Source organism: Mobula birostris, chromosome 14 (assembly GCF_030028105.1).
Source record: "Mobula birostris isolate sMobBir1 chromosome 14, sMobBir1.hap1, whole genome shotgun sequence".
Lineage (NCBI taxonomy): Eukaryota > Metazoa > Chordata > Chondrichthyes > Myliobatiformes > Myliobatidae > Mobula > Mobula birostris.
Window position 1 is genome coordinate 73,875,720 of NC_092383.1, and position 21,512 is coordinate 73,897,231.

General features: G+C 43.1%; 1 protein-coding gene across 1 annotated transcript in view; it reads right to left on the reverse strand.

The window, feature by feature from the left end:
- Positions 1 to 21,512, reverse strand: part of slc16a4 (solute carrier family 16 member 4) — a 102,261-nt gene that overhangs the window by 23,909 nt on the left and 56,840 nt on the right. The window contains exons 4-7 of the mRNA XM_072278676.1: positions 9,121 to 9,253; positions 6,440 to 6,583; positions 3,346 to 3,507; positions 606 to 1,217 (exon numbers count right to left, since the gene is read on the reverse strand). Coding sequence (XP_072134777.1) covers positions 606 to 1,217; positions 3,346 to 3,507; positions 6,440 to 6,583; positions 9,121 to 9,253 — 1,051 coding nt within the window. The remainder of the gene's footprint in view (positions 1 to 605; positions 1,218 to 3,345; positions 3,508 to 6,439; positions 6,584 to 9,120; positions 9,254 to 21,512) is intronic.

Genomic DNA, 21,512 nt, shown 5'->3' on the forward strand with positions numbered 1-21,512 from the left:
TTGCACACCACTGTTGTATCACGTGGTAATTTGAGTTACTTTTGCTTTCCTGTTGGCTTGAACCAATCTGGCTTTTCTCCTCTGACCTCTCTCATTAAGGTGTTTTCACCCACAGTACTGCCATTCACTGGATTTTTTTGTTTCTTGCACCATTCTCCATAAACTCTAGACAGTTTACATGAAAATCCCAGGAAATTAGGAGTTTCTGAGATACTCAAACCACACTAACTGGCATCAACGATCATTCCAAAGTCAAAATCACTTAGATCATATTTCTTCCTATTCTGATGTTTGGTCTGAACAAGAACCTCTTGACCATGTTTGTATGCTTTTATGCATTAAGTTGCTGCCACATGATTGGTTGATTAAATATTTGCATTAACGAGCAGGTGTACAAGTATACCTAATAAAATGGCCATTTAATGTACATTGGAATACCTTCACTCAGAGTTTTGGGATTTAATTCCGAGAAGTATACATGAAGAGTTATATTTTACAACATATTTGTGGTATTGAGGAGATCAATGTACCACTGTATTAATGCATACTTTGAGTGGATACCAATAGCAAAAATTCAAACAAAATGTTTTTGACGCGGAGCTTACCTGCAACAGAAATGATGAAGGATGCATCCATTGCATCTATGTCCAAGGTTTTGGCCCTGGCCGACAGGTGAAAGTACGGAATGAAGTATGCTAACTGACTGAACATCACTGAGAAGGTGTATATACAAAAGAAAGGATCTTTTAATAGTGAGAAGTCGAGAAGCTTCTCCTTTGGAGGGAGGCTTTGCATTCCCTTGTCCTTGCTTGAACAATCAACACTCTCACTGTGAGTTTTTTTGAAAGTTACTTTATCCAAAAAGGCTTTGCTCTCATGTGTGATGGTGGTCTCTGTCTCCACTCGCAATGGATTGATGCTTAGGCTGTCGTCAGTCAAGATGCAGGTATCATGGCTCTTAGAATCACCAAGGTGACCAATTGCCAGGTGACTCAGTGTGGGGTTGGCAGAGATTAAACAGCCTTCTGAATGTTTCTCAAAGATACCTTGTTTAGTCGTTCCATTCTGAAAAAGACTGTTCTGAGCATTTATGAGTGTTTTCATGTTAGAAGTTGATTCTGACGTCTTGGGCTGGTTTTCCTGGAGATAAATTGGCCTCAATAACATGCTAGTAGCAATAAGGTTCAGCATTATACCTCCCAAAATAAGCAATGCACCTGTAGAGACAAAAGAAATCAGACATTAACCTTTTATTCACTCAATGAAGATATCTGCTGAGTTTCTTCTGCTTTTATGACGTAATTTCAAACAGGTCTGGTCATGTTTGTATGGTGTCCACAGGTGTGCCACTATTGATAGATGATCCCAGAGGTTTATTAAAATTTACAGAAGAGTCCATGCAAACCTGTAAAAGTTTAGCAGCTGTCCTTCAGGTTTGTCAATATTTTGCAAAAGTTTCACAGGAGTGTAAGTACTTCCAGAAAGTCACTCCAGGTGTCAATATATAGGAAAATGTATTAGAATTTAGTGACCACTTGTATTTTAATATGGGCTCACTTTCAAAGACTCTATAACTTGTATTCTCAGTATTACTTATGTATATATTTTAAAAAATTGCCCATTTTGTTTTCTTTATACATATTGGTTGTTTGTTTGTCTTTGTACGTCGTTTTTAATTGAATCCGTTATATTCTGTGTTCTACTGTAAATGTCTGCAAGAAAATAAATCTCACGGTAGTATATGGTGACAAATACCTACTCTGATAATAAAATTACTTTGAACTTTGTACTATTGGAGAGTTTCTTAAGTGTGATGATATTTAGAGAAAATCCTACAGACATGTTACTCTTACATATTTGTTAACATTTAGAGTTATGGCAGACACACTAGTTGGCAGAGAATCTCCACATATTACTGTTTCCAGAGAATTTTCAGAGATATATTAATATTTGTAAATTTACCACAGTAGGACTTATATTTAGGAATAGTCCCACAGTTGTGATATAGGATCTCAATATTTAGAAAAAGTCCTACAGGTGAGAGTTCATATTTACAGAAACTCAAAGATTTATGTTCTGTTGCATCAGTGAATCATTGATGACTCTACCCAAGTTAAGGCAATAATGAGTATAATCTGCATTAATTTCCCCACATTCATAAACACCGGATACCAATCATTACAATAGATATTCCCTAGGGTTTCAGCCATCTGTCTACAAAAGTTTTAGGGGAAAATAAAAAAAAATTAAATGAAAACTCCCAGTGACACTGGCTGAATTCTCTTCCTTTCATCTGGCTGAGTGAATATAGAAACCCTTTATTAAACAGGAATGGCATCTGGCTCTGTGTGTTTATCAAGATTGCCTTGGACAACTGTTGCAGCTTAACCAACATTTGTACCCACTCACTGACAAGCTTATCTTGAGCACTTGCAGTCACACCTGGAATCAGTTTCTCCTTTGGAACTGTTATGGGAAAATCAGGTAGAAGGCTGAAGTTTAAAATGAAGACAGAGACCTTAGACCAGGCGTTCCCAACCTTTTTTATGTTATGGAGCCTTACCACGGACCCCAGGATGGTAAACACTGCTGCAGACCTTCCAGAGATGTAAAACGTCATGAAGGGCATCTTTTTTCCAGGGAGAGTGAATCAATAACTAGAAGGCTTAAGTTTAAATTAACAGAGGAAAGGACTAAAGGAGTCAACTTCTTTGTGCAGAAGGCGATGCATATATGAAATGAGCTACCAGAAGTAGTTGTTGATGCAGGTACAATAACAATATTTAAAAGTCTCTTGGACAGGCCTATGTATAGGAAAGGGTTAGAGGGATATGGACCAAACACAGGCAAAATGGACGAACTTAAAAAGGATTCTTGTGGAGGTCATGGCAGTGTAGTGGTTAGTGCAACCCGGGTCATTCCAGGGTTTGGAGTTCAATTCTGGCGCTGTCAGAAAGGGGTTTGCAAGTTCTCCCCATGATAATATGGGTTTTCTCCAGGTGCTCCATTTTCCCTCACAGTGCAAAGATGTGCCAATTAGTTGGTCAATTGGTCATTGTGAATTGTTCTGTGATTCGGTTGATTGCTGGGTAGTGCAGCTCATTGAGAGGGAAGGACCTATTCTGCGTTGTATGTCTATATAAAATTGGTGTAGAAGGGCCTGTTTCTGTTCCTTGACCATCAGGTCAGCCATGAATATTATTAAATGGGAGAGCTGATCTGAGGCGTTGTGGCCCATCTTCCTATTTCTTAGTTGCAAATTTTCTTTGATAAATGCTATTTCTTAAAATTTATGATAAAAAGTGATCTGTACTGGTTAAAAGAATTAAAGCACACATTACTTACCTTGCCAATCATATTCTACGAGCAATAACTGCGTGAAAGGGGCGAGGGCAAAGGTCAGGCCCATTCCTGACCTTGCAATGGCGTAGGCAGTAGCAAGTCTTTTTTTGAAGTATTTTGCCTGCATGACACTTGCTGCTTGATAGAGAAAAGCAAAGCCAATTCCTGCAACAAACATTCACACTTTATTGTTTTCTTTTAAACATTTTGTCTCTCTGGTCTGCCACATAACAACTGACACAGGATGTAGGCAACTGTCCATTCTTTCCAATCAGATTATTCTCTCCTTTCTCTTGCTTGATTTAACATAAACTCGACAGGGCAATCTCTTAAAATGCAATTATGAGCTAGATTTGCAAGTGAGCAAACTACAGGAGTGTTAACCCCTCAGGTGTAGGTGGAGTTATAGAAGTGTAACCTGTACAGCCACATTCACTCCCGTCAATGAAGGTTTTGGAAAGAATACTATTGAATATGTGCAAATAGCAAATTACCTTCATCACAAGGAATGCCATTGTTGCTCCTTGCATATCTCATGTGATTACAAATTCAACATTTATCTTTGTTGCACCTTGACTCTTTTCATTTCTTTCAAGTACAAAGTATTGGTGAGAGGCATCAAATGGGTTCTAGCTATGCTGGGATTTTCATGGACAATTGGAAATATTGTTTACTCCACTTTGTCAAAACCAAATAATTGCCGATGAAGATAAAGACTGAAAACGCTGGAAATAGTCAACGGGCCAGGAGTATTTATGAAGAGAGATGTTTCCTGATTGGTTGAGTACTCCCGCAGCAGCACTCACAAAACACTAACTCGAAAGGAATAAACAGCTGATGATTCCGGTTGAGACCCTTCATCAGGATCATCAGCCTTAATATTCCACAGATTATTGTCTGCTACCTCCAATTTATCCTATGTATCACAGCACCCTCCCTTTTCAGAGTTCCAAAGTAATCAATCACTCTATAATCCCTAATTAAATCAATCATGCCTTTCCCTCCCTAAACACCTTCCCATACAAATCCACAAGATACAACACTTTCATCTTCAGCATCAACTTTCTTAACATCCAGGACCCTAAACACTTCTTCCACATATAAGAGTGATGTACATATTTAGTTTTATTGAGGTACAGTGCAGAACAGACCATTCCAGCCCCTCAAGCTGTGCTGCCCAGCAATCTGCTGATTTAATCAGGGACTCATCATGGGACAGTTTACAATGACCAATTAATCTACCAACTGGTACATCTTTGGACTGTGGGAGGAAATCTACATGGTCATGGGGAGAACGTACGACCTCCTTACAAACAGCAGCGGGAATTGAACTTGGGTTGCTAACCACTACGCTATCATGCCACCCCTTATCCGTTCTATTCTAGTAAATGCTCTTATGCTCACAATGCAGTCTAATATACTGGGATTTCATGTCAGTCTACAACTGAGTCTTGTTTCCTGATAATCATCACTTCCTGTTATGACCTTTGTACATTGTTCCAATAAGGCTTAAAGCTGACCAGCAGTACCCCTTTTTCTGATTAGATACATTCAGGCCAGGCTCAATTCTGAATTTAACAATCAAAGATAGCTTTGGTTATTTCCTCTACAGTGATCTTATATCCCATTGTCACCCTTTTGTCTCGCACCACCATCCCTCCTGTCAAACACCGTACTTCTGAGGCTTGATCTTGTATGTTGCCTTCCCCCATCTTGCAGAAACAAAGATACCATCTCTTATCTCTTCTAGTCTAATCAAAGGTCTTCAAACTAAAATGCCAACTCTATTTCTCTCTCCACTTAATAGGGTCTTTTAAGAGACTCTTGGTACATGGAGCTTAGAAAAATAGAGGGCGATGCAGTAGGGAAATTCTAGGCAGTCACTAGAGTAGGTTACATGGCTGACACAACATTGTGGGCAGAAGGGCCTGTAATGTGCTGTAGATTTCTATGTTTTTAATGTGCTGATTATGTTCAACATTTTCTGAATTTTATTTATACATACTTCAGCTTGAGAACTATTAGCAATTCCATATCTTCCATTGGGACCTTACCTTATATCATTTATTATTTTAAGATGCCCTGGTCATTAATTCCACTGAGATACTCATCTCTGCTCACTTCTGCTCGGCTTGTACCACTGGTATAGACCCGTCTGCCCCACAACTGTTACCACAGTCTTATGAAATAAAGCATTCTAACCTGTAGCTGTCACTCTTCACTTCATCTTTATAAAGTGGCTGAAGGCCCAGGATGACATTTCACAAAGCTTTTCCTAATTATTGTGCCATTTCGGGTTTTACAATGTTTAGTAATTTTTCTGGAAAGTGCTTAAATCTCATAGATTGACAGATGAGAAACTGAAACATCTAAGTTACTTTTATGAATGTATTCACTAATCTAAATGTTATTGTAGGAAGTTGTGGAATAGCTACACCATCAATGTTGATTTAATGTACTGAGAGACTACAGATCTGCAATCTGAACTTACAAGCAATCTACTGGAGGAACTCAACTGCTGAAACTGGGACAGGTAGAGGTGGTAGGGAGAGAGGAATTGTTGACATTCCAGGTTGAAACCCTGCATTGGGACGAAGGGTGAAGAGTGATAGGCAGTATTATGAGGAGAGAGGGAGGCGGTGAGAAATAGGCCAGTAGACAATTGGCTGACTGAAGAAGGGTGAAGGATGATGGGCAGATTGATCCAGATAGGGGATGAGGGATAGGTGGAAATGGAGGACAGGGGCAGGTGAATGGTAGATGGAAGAAGACAACAAAAGATGCAGATAGACACAGATGGGGTGGGGTATGTGGTAGGGAGGTGGGACGAGAGGGGAGTATGGGGTCAACTGGGAGAATGATTAAGAGGAACATACAGGCTACTAGTGCAGAAAGCTGATAACTAAGAAAGGTGATGGGACAATATGTTAATATGGTCTATCGATTATAATCAGTGCTTTTAACACCTCCCTCCAAAAGTTGTCAAAAAGACACTCTTTGGCTACAGAGAAGCCCTTGGACATTTCCAACAATCATTCGTAAAGATGGTTGAGATCACCATATTGAAACAGATTCTGACAAAATTAACACTTCTTACCAACGACACCGCCAAGAGACACATAAAGGAAGACCACATGGGTAGCCAGCATGCTAATGAGAAATCCCATGCTCACTAGGACAGCGCCCAGAATCGAAGTCCACTGATCCCCCAGCTTTCCACAAGCAACCGAAGCAATCGGGCCTGCACAGAGAAGATCAGGTTAAACATTTTAAATTCTTCTTTCTTTTATTTTGAAATGTACTTTTCCTCCACTTAGGAGAGTTAGATTAGATTAGCTTTATTTGCCACACATACATCGAAACACACAGTGAAATGCGCCATTTGCGTCAGCGACCAACACAGTCCGAGGATCTCCTCCGAGCGTCCTGCAAGTGTCGCCATGCTTCTGGCACCAGCATAGCGTGCCCACAACTTACCAACCTTAACCGTAACCCATACATCTTTGGAGTGTGGGAGGAAACCGGAGCACCCGGAGGAAACCCCCACGGTCACAGGGGTAACGTGCAAACTCCTTACAGACAGAGGCAGGAGTTAAACCCTTCTTGCTGACCCCTGACACTGTAAAGCATTTCTCTAACCACTATGCTATCAGTCCATCATTCTGTGGTCTGATGAGTCATACTGCATCTGGCAGTGCTCCACATCTATCAACAGAAACTACAGGTAATGACAAAGGGAATGGATGAAAGGTGAAAGTAACTATCCTTCCCCTTGTAATTCTCATTGTCCCCATATCCAGAAGGTGGAGTTTTTCATTTGGGTGTGTTGGGTGGGAGGAAGGAGGTTGGAGGAAGGGGTAAAACTGAAGATTTTACTCCAGAAAATGGTATAGAAAACATGAAGGTGGATTTGGTGAAAGCTCTTCAGAGTGCAGAGAGAGAAAGATAGAAGATTCTTGTCTATTTTCATAAATGGACATACAGCACATTGATTGGTTTAAAAAGCACGAGAGGGCACAGTTTGAAGGTGCTTGGAAGTAGCTACGGAGGAGATGTCAGGGGTAAGTTTTTTTACGCAGAGCGTGGTGAGTGCGTGGAATAGGTTGCCAGCAACGGTGGTGGAGGCGGATATGATAAGGTCCTTAAGAGACTTTTGGATAGGTACATGGAGCTTAGAACCCTAGGTAATTTCTAAACTAAGTACATGTTCGGCACAGCATTGTGGGCTGAATGGCCTGTATTGTGGTTTTCTATGTTTCTATGGCTCGACACACTCATCATTTCAATGGTCAGCCTATGAAGTTAAATCTCCGCTTAGCAATTACTACTGAGTTGTAATATATTTGTTAGAACTGTGAGGAGGGAATTCCCAAGTGCAGGGAGAATGGGAATTGGGGAGAGTTTCAATGTGTAGAGAAAGTGACAAAGAGAGTTTGACATCAATAATGGAGCAGTGGATGGGAAGAAAAAGAAGTCTGGTTTTACCTGAACACGAAGGCATTCAAGGCCTGCTCTGGGAGAAGATTTGGAGAAATGACAATAAAGGTCTAAAATCAAATTTCTGGAACAGTAACAGTGGAATATTGATGATTCAGAACTTTATGCGGGTGAGGGCAAAGATGTTTAAATGGGTGAGGGATCAACTGGGTGAATTAAGGGAGTTAAGGATAGATGAAAGCTATGACTGTTGTAATAAAATCGAAATTGAGAATGACATTTTGTAGGAATAAACAGTATTCCAAGGTAATTTATCTTCAGAAAGTCTAATATGCTAATTAGTAATCTTTTGCTGTATTCATGATTTGAGTCACGAATGACAGCTTTGAGCATGCCTCCTCAGTGTCTAAAGAGCAAAGAAGTTGTTGGAAAGATGGTGACAACTATCAAAGCAACTGAGCATTACAGGGCAGCATCTTTCCTGACCTTTCACCATGACCTCACTCAGAGAATGGGAATGAGAATAATAAATTCCCTACCAAGAAGTTTTGGGAAGAAGTTCACACAAGATGTTTTTCACACTAAAAAATGCCTTATTCACACCACGGTGACAGATGCCCAAGGTAGCATCAATGCAGTAATTGCAGGCCAAGGTGCAGCACTAGCACGGCTTAGTGTCCCCTTCCTGGCTCAGGGGCACCATCTACTGATCACACTGGCACTTTCCCATCACCCACATCAGCTGACCTGGCGTAGGTGATGAGAGTGTATCACGGTGTCTGAGTGACTATGCCGACGTTATGTTGTAAATGCAGAAAAAGAATTGGAACAAACCCAGTTTACAGAATTTGACTTTGGGGCAAAGTTTCAGGGTACAGAGAGAGAGAAAGAGTGAGTGATTGTGAGAAAGAGAGAGACTGTGTGAGACAGAATGGCAAAAATGAAGGAGTAGTGGAAGGAGAGAACAAGAAATCAGGCAGCAACAAATAAGTCTGTGCTTCATATACATTCTCATCCGCATCTCATAACCAGGGAGGGTATCAAAAACCATCCCCTGAATAGGGACTGAATTATTGTGAAGCTTCTCACAGTCAAGTAACCAGCCCCCCAACCCCCCTCAATTCGCAATCAAAGTTTAAGAAAAAGGCACTTAAACTTGGTGTGAAAGGACTTTGAACCTGTATCTTTGCATTGGCTCTTTCAGCATGCGAGGAAGAACCAAAGGAAACAAAAACACTTCAACAGGGGGCAATTGTTAAAACTAAAACCATTTCCTTGTCGGCAGATTGCATTGGCTTGGGCACCATGACACTAACCCATTCTCCAATCAAACCTGGTTACCTGCAGAGAGACGGAGGCTGGACATTATGGAGCCAACCCAGCTGATCTGTTCCGAGGAGGCTCCAAATACTTCCTGCAAGGTCACAAAGAAAATCCCAAAGGTTTTCAGTGTTCCCATAACCAAAACGTTCACCTGGAAATCAAAATAGAGGAATTACACAATAAAATTCATCTAGTTTCAAGGTCCAAATAGTGCTTTAGGTGCTTCAGAAAAGTTATGTCCAACATATGCGTGTATGACCCTGGTAAAACCATCACAATTGCTTAGTCTTGGGCTCTAATGATTCTCTCCAACCCTGAAATGTTCTAAGATATAACAGGCTCATTATTCAAAAGAAACCATTTAATTCTTCTAATTAGCAGTGTCCTGATGCAGAAACATCAATGTACAACTTTTTGTCTCCACAGATGTTGCTTGATCTGCTGAGTTCTAGTATTAATTCTTTGTTTTAACAGATTTCTAGATGTTGTATAGGATTTACAGTCTAGATATCCATTTCACCAAAGGTTTAAAAGCAGGAAATCACTGAAATCAATCTTGAGTTAAGTTATGATAATTAATATTTGAAAGGTGTTTTTTTAAGTCATAGGTTGACTTTTGAGCATAAATCAAATTAGCAGTGAGAGAGAGAGGGATGCTGACAGTCCATTGGAATCACAGAGGGACCTCAATGAGTTCAGAATCTTAATTGGTCTTAACTGGTCTGTGTCAGATCTGAATCTGAATCCAAAAAAGTTGGGCAGCACTGTAATGTCTAATATTAACAGCGTCCTAGCCTCTGTCCCACTCAGGGTGGAGTTTGCTCAGGATGGCTTTCCCCGGTGTCCTGTTTCCCTCTCACGTCCTCTGGTTGGTGGACGAGCTGCCCATTGTAATTCATTCCTAAATTATGTAGGTGGTAGAAAAATCAGGGATGAGTTGATGGACATGTGAGAGAGAATAGTTACAGGGAAATAAGTTGGTGTAAGAAAATGTAGAGAAGGCTTGACTCAAATGCTGAGCAGCGGAGACGACCACTTTAATAATAAGCAGCAAAATAAAAAACCGTGATGGGCCACAAAATAAGAGAGAATGGATATTTAACATGAAAAGGCAACAAGGTAACTGAAGTCTAGGACCAACTGGTTGAGTCTAGCTGGTTCGAATGAGTGAACGAAGGGATGCAGATAATAGCTGTGTTTAAATAGGTTGCAGGTGATGAGTTGGAAATGAGGGGCAGGTGACTGCTGTTAGCTGGATGGAGACTGGGAGTCCTGACAGGACACCCCTCCTATGACCGGCACCTGAAGGCCCAGGATGATCCGGATGGGTTCGGTGGAACTCCTCGATGAGCGATGGATCCAAGACGAAATTGAACACCACCCAAGGTCCCAAGGTCTCTCCTTTGGGCCGTATCCAAAACTAGTTGACTGGATACTGCACACCCTGACCACGACAACCTGAATCCATCAACAAGTGAACTGTGTACTCTGGACCACCTTCTGCCATCTTTGGTTCCAGAGGTGCAGGCTCGGGTGGGTTGAGTGGCCCAAGGATAGTGGGCTTGAACCAGGGCATGTGGAAGGTAAGTGTGATCCTGAGGGACGGTGACAGATGGAGATGGTAAATGATTGGGTTGATGTGAAGGGTAATGTTAAAACAACAATGAACTAGGGCGAGAGCTTGCAGAAGTTAATGTGCAGCGGTAGATCTTAGGTAGATAACCAGACATGGTCCTCAGGCCAGAGTGGTCTGGCTGGGTGCCAACAGTGGTTAGACTGATGGCCGTAGGAGTGGATGACACCTAGGATGGCCTTTGGTGCTCCCTTCCAAGTATTCTGGCAGTGATGAGCTAGGGCTCTGACAGACAGGAGTTGGTAGCCATGAAACATTGCAAATGGTGACATACCTGTGGTAGAGGATGTGTGTAGATTGTGAGATAGTTCAGACTGAGCTAATACTTCTTCTATGTGGAAGGGGTGGAGGTAGCAAAACAACACCGAAACTTCACTTGTTGATTGGCTCCTTCTAAGTGACCACTAGTCTGTGGATGATAGCCAGAGGGTAAATTCACTGAGGCAGGGAGGAGAGGGCAGAAGGTTCGCCAGAAGTGGGATACCCCGGTCCGACAGGGCCTTAGTGTTCTTGGAGCTGGGTCTGTAGGAGGTGGTGATGCTGAAATGTTCGAAGAAGAGGGCATGGCAAGCCTGACGTGGGTTGAGTTGGTGGGTCTGTCGTGTGGATATGAGGTTCTGGTGGTCAGTCCATATCGGGAAGGGCTTGGTGTTTCCCATCAGCCAATGTCTCCTTTCCTTCAAATAGCCCTTTCTCTTCTTCTCTACCGTGGTGCTGTTCAGAGTTGAACTTGTGCAAGAAGAAGGCACAAGGGTGCACCTTCCTGTCTGGTCCTCACCGGCACCCACATCTGATGCATTCACTTCTACCACAAAGAGCCTGGAGGGGGGTTGAATGATGGAAAATGGGAGTGGTGGTGAAGAGTTTCGAGACCCTCGAAAGCATATTCCATAGTGGCAGACCAGGTTACCTATGAAGTAGGTGATTAGATGAGGGAAGTGAGAGGAGTGGTGATTTGGTAGTAGTTCCTGATGAAACAACTGCTGACGTTGGAGAAGCCCAAGAAATGTTGTAAGCATTTGAGAGAGTGTGGTCGGAGCCGTTCAATGACAGTGCCCACTTTCTCTGAGTCCATGGTTTTGCCTTGGAGTGAAAGGGCACTCCTAGGAAAGAAATCACTGGGGTGTGAAATTGGCATCTTTTAACTTGCAGTACAGTTCATTTTCAAGGAGATGGCGAAGGACTGAACGGATGTGACAGACATGTTCTTGGTGAAAAAGTGTATGTCATGAAGGTGGATGAACACATACCTGTGTAGCATGTCTCAGAGAATCTCGTTTATGAAGGCTTGGAAAATGGCTGCACTGATAGAAAGTCTGAAAGACATCACCAGGTACGTGTACTGAACAGTGGGTGTTATGAACGCTGTCTTACACTCTTCTCCCTGGTGGATGTACATCAGGTTGTATGTGCCCTATAGATTCCATTTGGTGCACCTTGGAGTGTTTTGAATACGCTATCCATCAAAAGGAGTGGGTAGTGGTTCTTACTGATGATTTTGTTGAGTCCATGATAGTCAATGCAGGGACCAAGACCCGCATCTTGCTTTTTGACAAAGAAAAACCCCTGCACCAGCTGGGGACCAGGATGGTTGAATGGAGCCGTGCTGTGGCACTTTGGCTATTACAGTAGTCGTTCATGATTTGGGTCTCAGGAGGGGAGAGGGAGAACAGATGGCCTCAGGGAAAGGTAGTGCCTGGGAGGAGGTCGATTACACAGTCATGTGGTCCGTGAGGCAGTAGGGTGCTGGCTTTCCTCTTAATGAAATCAATAGGTAGGTCATGGTATTCCTGTGGGTGTTTGGTGAGGTCAAGGGTTTCCTTTTTTCTCCAAGGATTTACTGGGTGAAGTCAGATGAGGTTGCAGGCAAGTGGGTCCCTATCTCAGCAGTGAACTGGATGACCAGGCAAAATGGAGGTTGTGAATGGGGAGCTAGGAGTAGCCCAAGTTGAGAGGGGTTTTGGGTGAGTTGAGAAGAAGGAATTGGATGGACTCAAGGTGATTTCCAATGCTCAAGTGCACAGACGTGTGCACGTCCTGACCATCCCAGGCTCCAAGGGATATCCATCAGTGGCTGTGATGCAGAAGGGACACACAACAGGCTCGGTAAGGAGACCACATGGAGTCCAGTCCAGAAAGTTGCCTGCTGTGCCAGAATCCACCAGAGTCGGGGTTCGGAGGAGGACAGAAAGAGAGAATCGCCCTATGGTGCTAGAACGAGTGGCGGGGGGAGCTTACCAGAGAGACGGCCCCTCAACTCTACCTCATCAGTTCAGAGGGCAAGACAGCTGAAGCTTCTGAGGTCAGTGAGCATCGCCTGGGTAGATAGCTCATCTTTCAAGTGCTCTTAGAGGCCGTGATCATAATGGACAGCAGTGCTTTTGCATTCCAGCTGCACTCTGCCACGAGGGTCCTGAGTTCCACAGTGTAATCCAGTATGAGCATGAGCCTTTGTGCAGGCGAGGTATCTGACCCATTGCCCCCTTCCACTTCCCGGATGGCCAACAACCCGACATATCTCAGTGGTGAAATCTCCATGACTATTGCATGTGGTGGTTTTATTGCCCCAGTCAGCAGAGAGATGATGAAGGTGATCTTGGTTCAGTCTGTAGAATGCAGAGGCGGCTGGAGCTTGTGTAAGTGTCAGATTTACTGGGACAGGAAGTTGCAGCATTGGGTTGGTGATCTATTGAAGCATTCGAGCATCGGGATCCAGGGCTCTGAGGGAGGAGGTTCACTGGTGCTGGATTGCTATATGGAGACAGAGAGTTGGCTGAGAGTGGTGAGCAGAAGGTCAATGATTTCCTTCTGCTTTAGGATTATGTACTCCTTTCGACAGACAATTTCCTTTAGGCAGTCAAACTCTGCTCTGTCAATGATTGGTTCACCCATCCTTTTGGGAAACGTAGAGGAGGTTTGACTCAAGCACAGAGCAGTGGAGCAATCACTTTAACTTGCAAAATAACAAGCCATAAGGGCCCATAAAACACGTGAGATCGGATACTTAACATGACAAGGCTAAAAAGTAACTGAAAGCTAGGAGCAACTGATTGAGGCTGGCTGTTTCGAATGAATGAACAAATGGTGGTGGATGAGAGCTGGGTTTAAATAGGCTACAGGTGGCAAATTGGAATCAAGTGTCAGGTGGCTCTTGTTTGCTGGGTGGAGACTGGGAGGTGCCTGCTTGTGCAGGCCTGTCAGTTGAGGAATAAAATCGATGGGAATAGTGTGAGTGGATGCGTGGACTTGATGAACCAAATGGCCCCTTTTTATATCATAAAGAAATGTAAGAGGACCCTTCATCTGGCAGCTCTGTGACATGAAAAGGGAAAGGAGAACCTGAAGGGGCACCTTGAGGGAGACCTTTAATGAAGAGGGTGAAATAACACTGGGAATAAAAAGAAGAATCTAAGAATCTACAGGTTGTGCAGAACCTATCGTCACAGCTTTATAAACTGAAAGTGTCTGCATGAAAGGTCTTACTGACCCTCCATTGACATCACCCTAAATGTGACAGAGGATCCCTTTAAACATCACTTCAGATCTTAAGATACCCACACTTGGGGAAAGTAGGGAGAACCAGATTAGGATCAAGGTGCATTTGATTGAACTGATCCCAGCACTTTTAGCTGCTAAACCCTTAAAATCTGAGATTGCCTCCTTGAAACCCTCCACCTCTCTTCTTCTTGCAACATATTCCCTAAACCCAAGGTTTTAGTCACCTGCCCAGATTTTCCCTTATGAGGCTCAGTATCAGAAGTTTGAAACTTTTCAATAAAGCATCTAGGGACATCTTGTCACATTATAGGCAACATAGCAATGTAATGTTTGTTTTTAGTTGTTGCTTGAGATCAAATATATGTTTGCTGCCTGTTGCCAAAGGAAATCACAGACACCAGGATGTGAGGCCACTGGAAACTAATGCTAGCACAAGGGAAACTGAAATAATTAAGGTGATTAGAGGGAAGTATACAGGGTGGGGGAGGGGGATGTCAGAGGTCAGGTTTTTTTACACAGGGGGTTGTATGGGTGTGAAACACACTGCTAGGTGTGGTGATGGAGGCAGATTTATTAGGAGCATTGGAGAAGCCATTAGATAGGTACATAGATGACAGAAAATGAAGGGCTATGTAGGGGGGAATGGTTGATTCTTCTTAGAATAGGTTCAGAATTGTGGATTGATGGGCCTGTACTGTGCTGTAATGATTTACGTTCTATGAAACTCTAGACAAGGGTTACCATCAACAACTAACTCTTTCTACAAATTGCAACACATTGTATCTGTTAAATTCCTGAAGGTCCTTTAACAGGTCCACATTTATACAGAACCTCCCACTGGAAGGGGCTAAGACTTTATATAGAAGAAGTTCTGCAGATGCAGGAAATCCAAAGGGCCAGACGCTTCCCCAGGGCTGGAAAGGAAGGGGGAAGGCACCAGAATAAAATGGTGGAGGGAAGTGATAGGTGAAGCCAGGTGGGTAGGAAAGGTAAATGACTGGAGAGGAAGGAATCTGATAGGGGAAGAGAGAGGACTATGGGAGAAAGGGAAGGAGGAGGGGACCCAGTGGGAGGTGAGAGGCAGGTGAGAAGAGGTAAGAGGCCAGATTGGAAAATAGAAGAAAAAGGAAGGGGAAGGGAAATGTATTTTTACCAGAAGGAGAAATCGATGTTCATGCCATCACTGGGCCTATACTCCTTAGCGGTTAGAGGTAATCTCAGAAAAATACATAATATTCTTATGCAACCTAACAGAACAGATGCAGCAATCCCCTGAATGGAGCGTCTAGAACTAGGACTGGTATCAATATGATTTAAGACTGAGATTAAGACCATAAGAACATAAGGCACAGGAGAATAATTAGGCTATTTGGTCCATCAAGTCTGCTGCATCATTGCATCATGGCTGATATGTTAGCCCTCTCAACCCAATTTCCTCTCTTCTCCCTGTAACCATTGACCCCCTTACTAATCAAGAACCCATCAACCTCCACTTTAAATATAGCAAATGACTTGCCCTCATGAATTCCACAGATTCACCACCCTCTGGCTAAAGAAATTCATCCTCATCTCTATTCTAAAGGGACGTACTTCTATTCATTTTAAAGTTAAATCTTGTCCGTCAGCATGTAGGGGAATGTTTGCAATTCAGTAGAGGGCCATGGAACATTAATGTTCACATATTCAAGACTTAGAGTTTTGGATATTAAACGGATCAGCAATTATTGGTTTAGTGGAGAAAGTGACACTGAAGGAAATAGATCACATTGGCAGGGAATGCTGCAAGAGGCCAAATCACTTACTCCTGCCATTTCTCATGCTCATTTAATTTGCTTAACAAGCTGAAGAGTGAGTTGAAGTGGTAGAGTGGCCTTTGTTTGGCATTTCCACTGAAGGAAACTGTTCAGATCATTATGCCAGTGCTGGCTTCTGAAAGAGCTATTCATTAAATTCTGCCCTTTGTGTTTTCCCCAAAGACCCCTATGAATGATTTATTTTAAGTATTTATCCAATTCCATTTTGGAGTTTTGTTATTATTATTAAATTTGCTTCTATCACCCTCAGAAGTAACTCCTTTAAAATCATTAAAAAGCAGATAAACCAAGGGATCTTAGCCTGGGGTTCACGGACTCCTCAGTTAATGGTAGCGGTCCACAGTATAAAAAAATCTTGGGAACCTCTGAGATAAATTGCATTGAAAATTTGAAATAAAAACAGCTTCTCTCACACAAACATTCACACACAAAGTGGATCACGCTGACTATGACTCCATCCATACTCACTACAAACCTCCCCACTGATATTCTGTCTTCTACGTTCTACATGAAAAGTTTTGTGCACCAGTTACGAACAAGTTACTCAAAGTCACACACACAAGAGATTCTACAGTTGCTGGAATTTCAAACCAATGCACACAGATGCCGGAGGAAGTCAGCATGTCCTGTGGAGGAGAATGAGCAGTTGCCATTTTGGTCTGAGACCCTCCAAGATCTTCATCCCCTCCATTTAATCAAAGACAGTGAAAAATAAGAGAGAGGCCAACCACATGGGATTGGACTGGGGGTTGTCCTTAAGTGTGCTACAACTGAAGCACATCAAGAAGGCCATCCAATGCTTTGTGGGCCGAGAAGCCAACAAGCTCCAAGCTATCTCTGGAGCATATATGATATCCTCATGAGCTATGTTTATTGTGACCATTACATTGTCTTTGATTCGGTCACTACCATCCACACTGTTACATTACGAATTGCAATGGAACATAGAATAGTACAGCACAGTACGGGACTTTCGGCCCACAATGATGTGCTGACCTTTAAACCCTGCCTCCCATATAACCCCCCACCTTAATAGAACATAGCATAGTACAATGAAGGGAACAATTTTCTATTTACAGTGTGTTAGATTAATTCACATTCTTTCCCCTTCCCTGAGGAGAAGATGATATTGCAAGGAGCTGAGAAATAGGAGGGGAAAGAGGAAGATGAGTCCAGGCCAACACTAGGCCTGGTACAATCATTTCAGAGATTGGGATAGTAGTGGATTGACACATTAAGATGGAGAGATATATAACAAAGGGACAGAGTACTTAGTACCCAGTCCTCAGTCTAGTGCTCAATCCAATTTCCCCTGCGATCAATAAACTATGACTAGTGGATGTCATGGAGAATCAGATGTGGGACCTTTCTGGATGAGGTGGTTGTGCATCTGTTCTCCCTCAGGACACTCAGATGAGGATCTCAATTGCAAAGTTCCTTTGGGAAGACATACAAAACTGTAGATGCAAAATATTCTACAGATGCAAGAACTCTTGAGCAACATGCACAAGATGCTGGAGGAACGAAGACTTGGGCAGCATTTATGGAGGGGAATAAATAGGGTTTAGCCCAAAACCTTGACTGTTTATTGCTCTCCATAGATGCTGACTGACCAGTTGTGTTCCTCCATTTGTGTGTGTTGATACAAAACTATGGTGAGCAAAGATGCCAGGTTCGTCTCAAATGCAGAAGATGAGAAACAGCAAGGAAAGATCCATCTCCAAACTCCCACTGAGCCAAGAGGCCAAGACTCCACCTACGGTGACACGTGCAGTTCTTGACTAAGGATCAGCAACAATTCAGCTGAGAGCTTGGAAGTACAATCAGAAGGCACACAGAGTTTTTCTGTACACTTTCATTCAGCTGGATGTCTGATTTCTGCCGCAAGCTGTCAGCATGGCCAAGTAATCTAAAATGGTTGATATAAAGGCTACTAATCCTTGTTATTGTCAGTGGTTAGTGTATTGGGCAGCATGGTGGGACAGCACCAATACTCCTAACTACCAGTTCTGTCTGTACAGTGTTTGTACATTTCCCCTGTGACCAGATGGGTTTCCTCCACATGCCCCAGTTCTCCTTTCACATCGTAAACACGTGAATGCTGAGCTAATCTGCCACTGTAAATTGCCCCTAGTGTGAATGTGAGTGGTAGAACCTGATGCAGTTCAATAGATCAAGGGGAGAATAGTTTACAGGGGACAGAAGAGATTCTGCAGATGCTGGAAATCCAGAGCAACACACAAAATGCTGGAAGAACTCAGCAAGTCAGGTAGCATCTATGGAGGGGAATAAACTGTTGACATTTTGGTCCAAGACTCTTCATCTGTGCTCTTACAGGAAAAATTGGATGGGATTGTTGTGAGAGGCAGCATGGACTTCATGGGTCAAATGATCTCATTAGAGGGCAGCTTGAGAAGAGAGATGGCAATTGCAAGCAGGGTCTTCTTTTCATAGAGTGTAGAATGAGAGTCATAGGGAGATTGCTACTCACTGTGAACACAGATAGGGTTGCCACCTAGGAAGAGCTTACTGGAGTAAATGGATATTGAGTATGATAGAAATTCCCCTCCTGGGGAATTGCTAATGTTTCATGACAATGGGTTGCTCCAGGTTCTGCTGAAGACTGCATCAACGTGGCAGTAGGGACTCATCTCTCTTGAGCTTAGAGAGGTGTATAAAATCATTTAGAGCAACGATAGGGTAAATTCACATGGTCTTTTTCCCGAGGAAAGAGAATCAAAAACTCAAAGTGCACAGGTTGAAGATGAGAGGGGAAAATTTAAAAAGAACCCTTCACATATAGAGTGGTCCATTTCAGCTACCAGAGGAAGTGGTTGAGGCAGGTACAATAACAACATTTAAAGACAGGTACATAGATAGAAAAGGGATATGGGATATGGGCCAAATATTTATTTATTTATATCTTGTGATAAATCGTGGAATCGGCCCTTTTGACCCTTCGAGCCATGCAACCCAGCAACCCCTGAATTAACTCCAGCCTAACTGTGGGCCAATTTACAATGACCATTTAACCAACCAACTGGTATGTTTTTGGACTGTGGGGAGAAAACCCAAGCACCTGGACAAAACACACACGGTCATGGGGAGAACGTACAAACTCCTTACAGACAGCAGTGGGAATTGAATCTGATACTGCAAAGCATTGTGTTAACCACTACACTGCACTACCTTGCCAAAAGGGATTAGCTTAGATGGTCATCTTAGTTGGCATGGATGAGTTGGGTCTGTTCCCGAGCTCTGTTACTCTATGCCTGTTCTACAGGAGCCAAGGCATGTGCCTTCCATGAATACATCTCTTCATTATGAGCCAAGTCCTGCCAGATTGTGCAGGGAGGTGACTCTAAAAACAAAGGTGAAGGCGGTTTGGACTAAACACACATTACTCATCATGAGCCACCTCAGCTTTGCTATGGTGTTAGGCTCAGAAAGCCCATTGGTACAATTAGGCAGCATTGTTTATCTGAGCAACAGGCTCAAAATGCTGGAGGAACTCAGCAGGCCAGTCAGCATTTATGGAAAAGAATACAGCCGAGACCCTTCGGCGGGACTGGAGAAAAAAGCTGAGGAATAGATGTAAAAGGTGGCGGGAGGCGAGAGAGAAGCACAAGGTGACAGGTGAAACCTGGAGGGGGAGGGATGAAGTAAAGAGCTGGGAAGTAAATTGGTGAAAGAGACAGAAGACCATGGAAGAAAGAAAAGGGGGAAGGAGCACCAGAGGGAGGTGATGGGTAGGCAAGGTGATAAGGTGAGAGAGGGAAAAGGGGATGGGAAATGGTGAAGGGTGGAGTGGGGTGTGGGCCATTACCAGAAGTTTGAGAAATTGATGTTCATGCCATCAGGTTGGAGGCTACCCAAATGGAATATAGGGTGTTGCTCCTCCAACATGAGTGTGGCCTTATCACGACAGTGGGGGAGGCCATGGATGGACATATCGGAATGGGAATGGGGGGTGGAATTAAAATGGGTGGCCACTGGGAGATCCCGCTTTTTCTAGTGGACAGAGCATAGGTGCTCGGCAAAGCGGTCTCCCAATCTACGTCGGGTCTCACTGATATACAGGAGGCCACACCAGGAGCACCGGACACAGCATATGACCCCAATAGACTCACAGGTGAAGTGTCGCCTCACCTGGAAGGACTGTTTAGGGCTCTAAATGGTAGTGAGGGAGGAGGTGAAGGGACAGGTGTAGCACTTGTTCCACTTACAAGGATAAGTGCCAGGAGGGAGATCAGTGAGGAGCATTGATTATCCATCCTCTTGAGAGATCAATTGGTCTGTAGATTCAGGATGTTAATAAACTCCACCCACAACAGATGGACAACTGTCTCTCGGTTGCCCCGAGGCCACTCTCTCGATAGCCCTCGTAGCAGAATGAAGCCTGCCCATCGGTGGGAAGAGCTTCTCGTGAACAACGAAGGTAAGTTGTGCACAACCAAAGTGAATGGAGACCACCTAACAAGAATAAATGGTGTGAGTGTAAAGAGCTTGGCTCACACAGAGAGTAAGATGATACCAAAAGACAAAAGGAAGCACAAGGAGTAGTGAATTAAACGAATGAAAGTAATCTTAACCCAACCATGCAGAGGAAACTAATACTGTGGGGGAAACAACATGATTCCAGGAAGGCAACATTTTGTAAACCTTAAGACGTTTTCACTGAGGTAATAACAGGGGAACATATCTCACGCTCTTCATAAAACAACCAGATTTAATATTCTGCTGAAGTAAAAAGCTGGCATACTGTGAACCTCATTGGTGGGTGAGAAGGGGAGTGAAAACTCTCAGATTTGGTAGCATGCTGTGAAACCTGCAAGTATACAGAACTAGCAGCTGGAAATCACTGGATACATGTGTCGGACTTAAAAGTCACAGGCGTTCCGCAAGAACTTTCGCCAGGCTATCAAACAGCTGGAGGCAATTTACTATAGATCTTTCCTTTTTAGTCAGGGCCAGAGAAAGGATTACAGATTTCAAAATCAATAGGAGTTTCCTGAGCTAAACCATTAACTGGCCCATGCTTGAAACAGCTTCTAACGTCCCTCAGTGCTACAGATTCTGGACTGGGTTTTGAGCAATGAGGAAGGGTTAATTAGCAATCTTGTCGTGAGAGGCCCCTTGGGTAAGAGTGACCATAATATGGTGGAATTCTTCATTAAGATGGAGAGTGACATAGTTAATTCAGAAACAAAGGTTCTGAACTTAAAGAGGGGTAACTTTGAAGGTATGAGACGTGAATTAGCTAAGATAAACTGGCAAATGACACTTAAAGGATTGACGGTGGACATGCAATGGCAAGCATTTAAAGGTTGCATGGATGAACTACAACAATTGTTCATCCCAGTTTGGCAAAAGAATAAATCAAGGAAGGTAGTGCACCCGTGGCTGACAAGAGAAATTAGGGATAGTATCAATTCCAAAGAAGAAGCATACAAATTAGCCAGAGA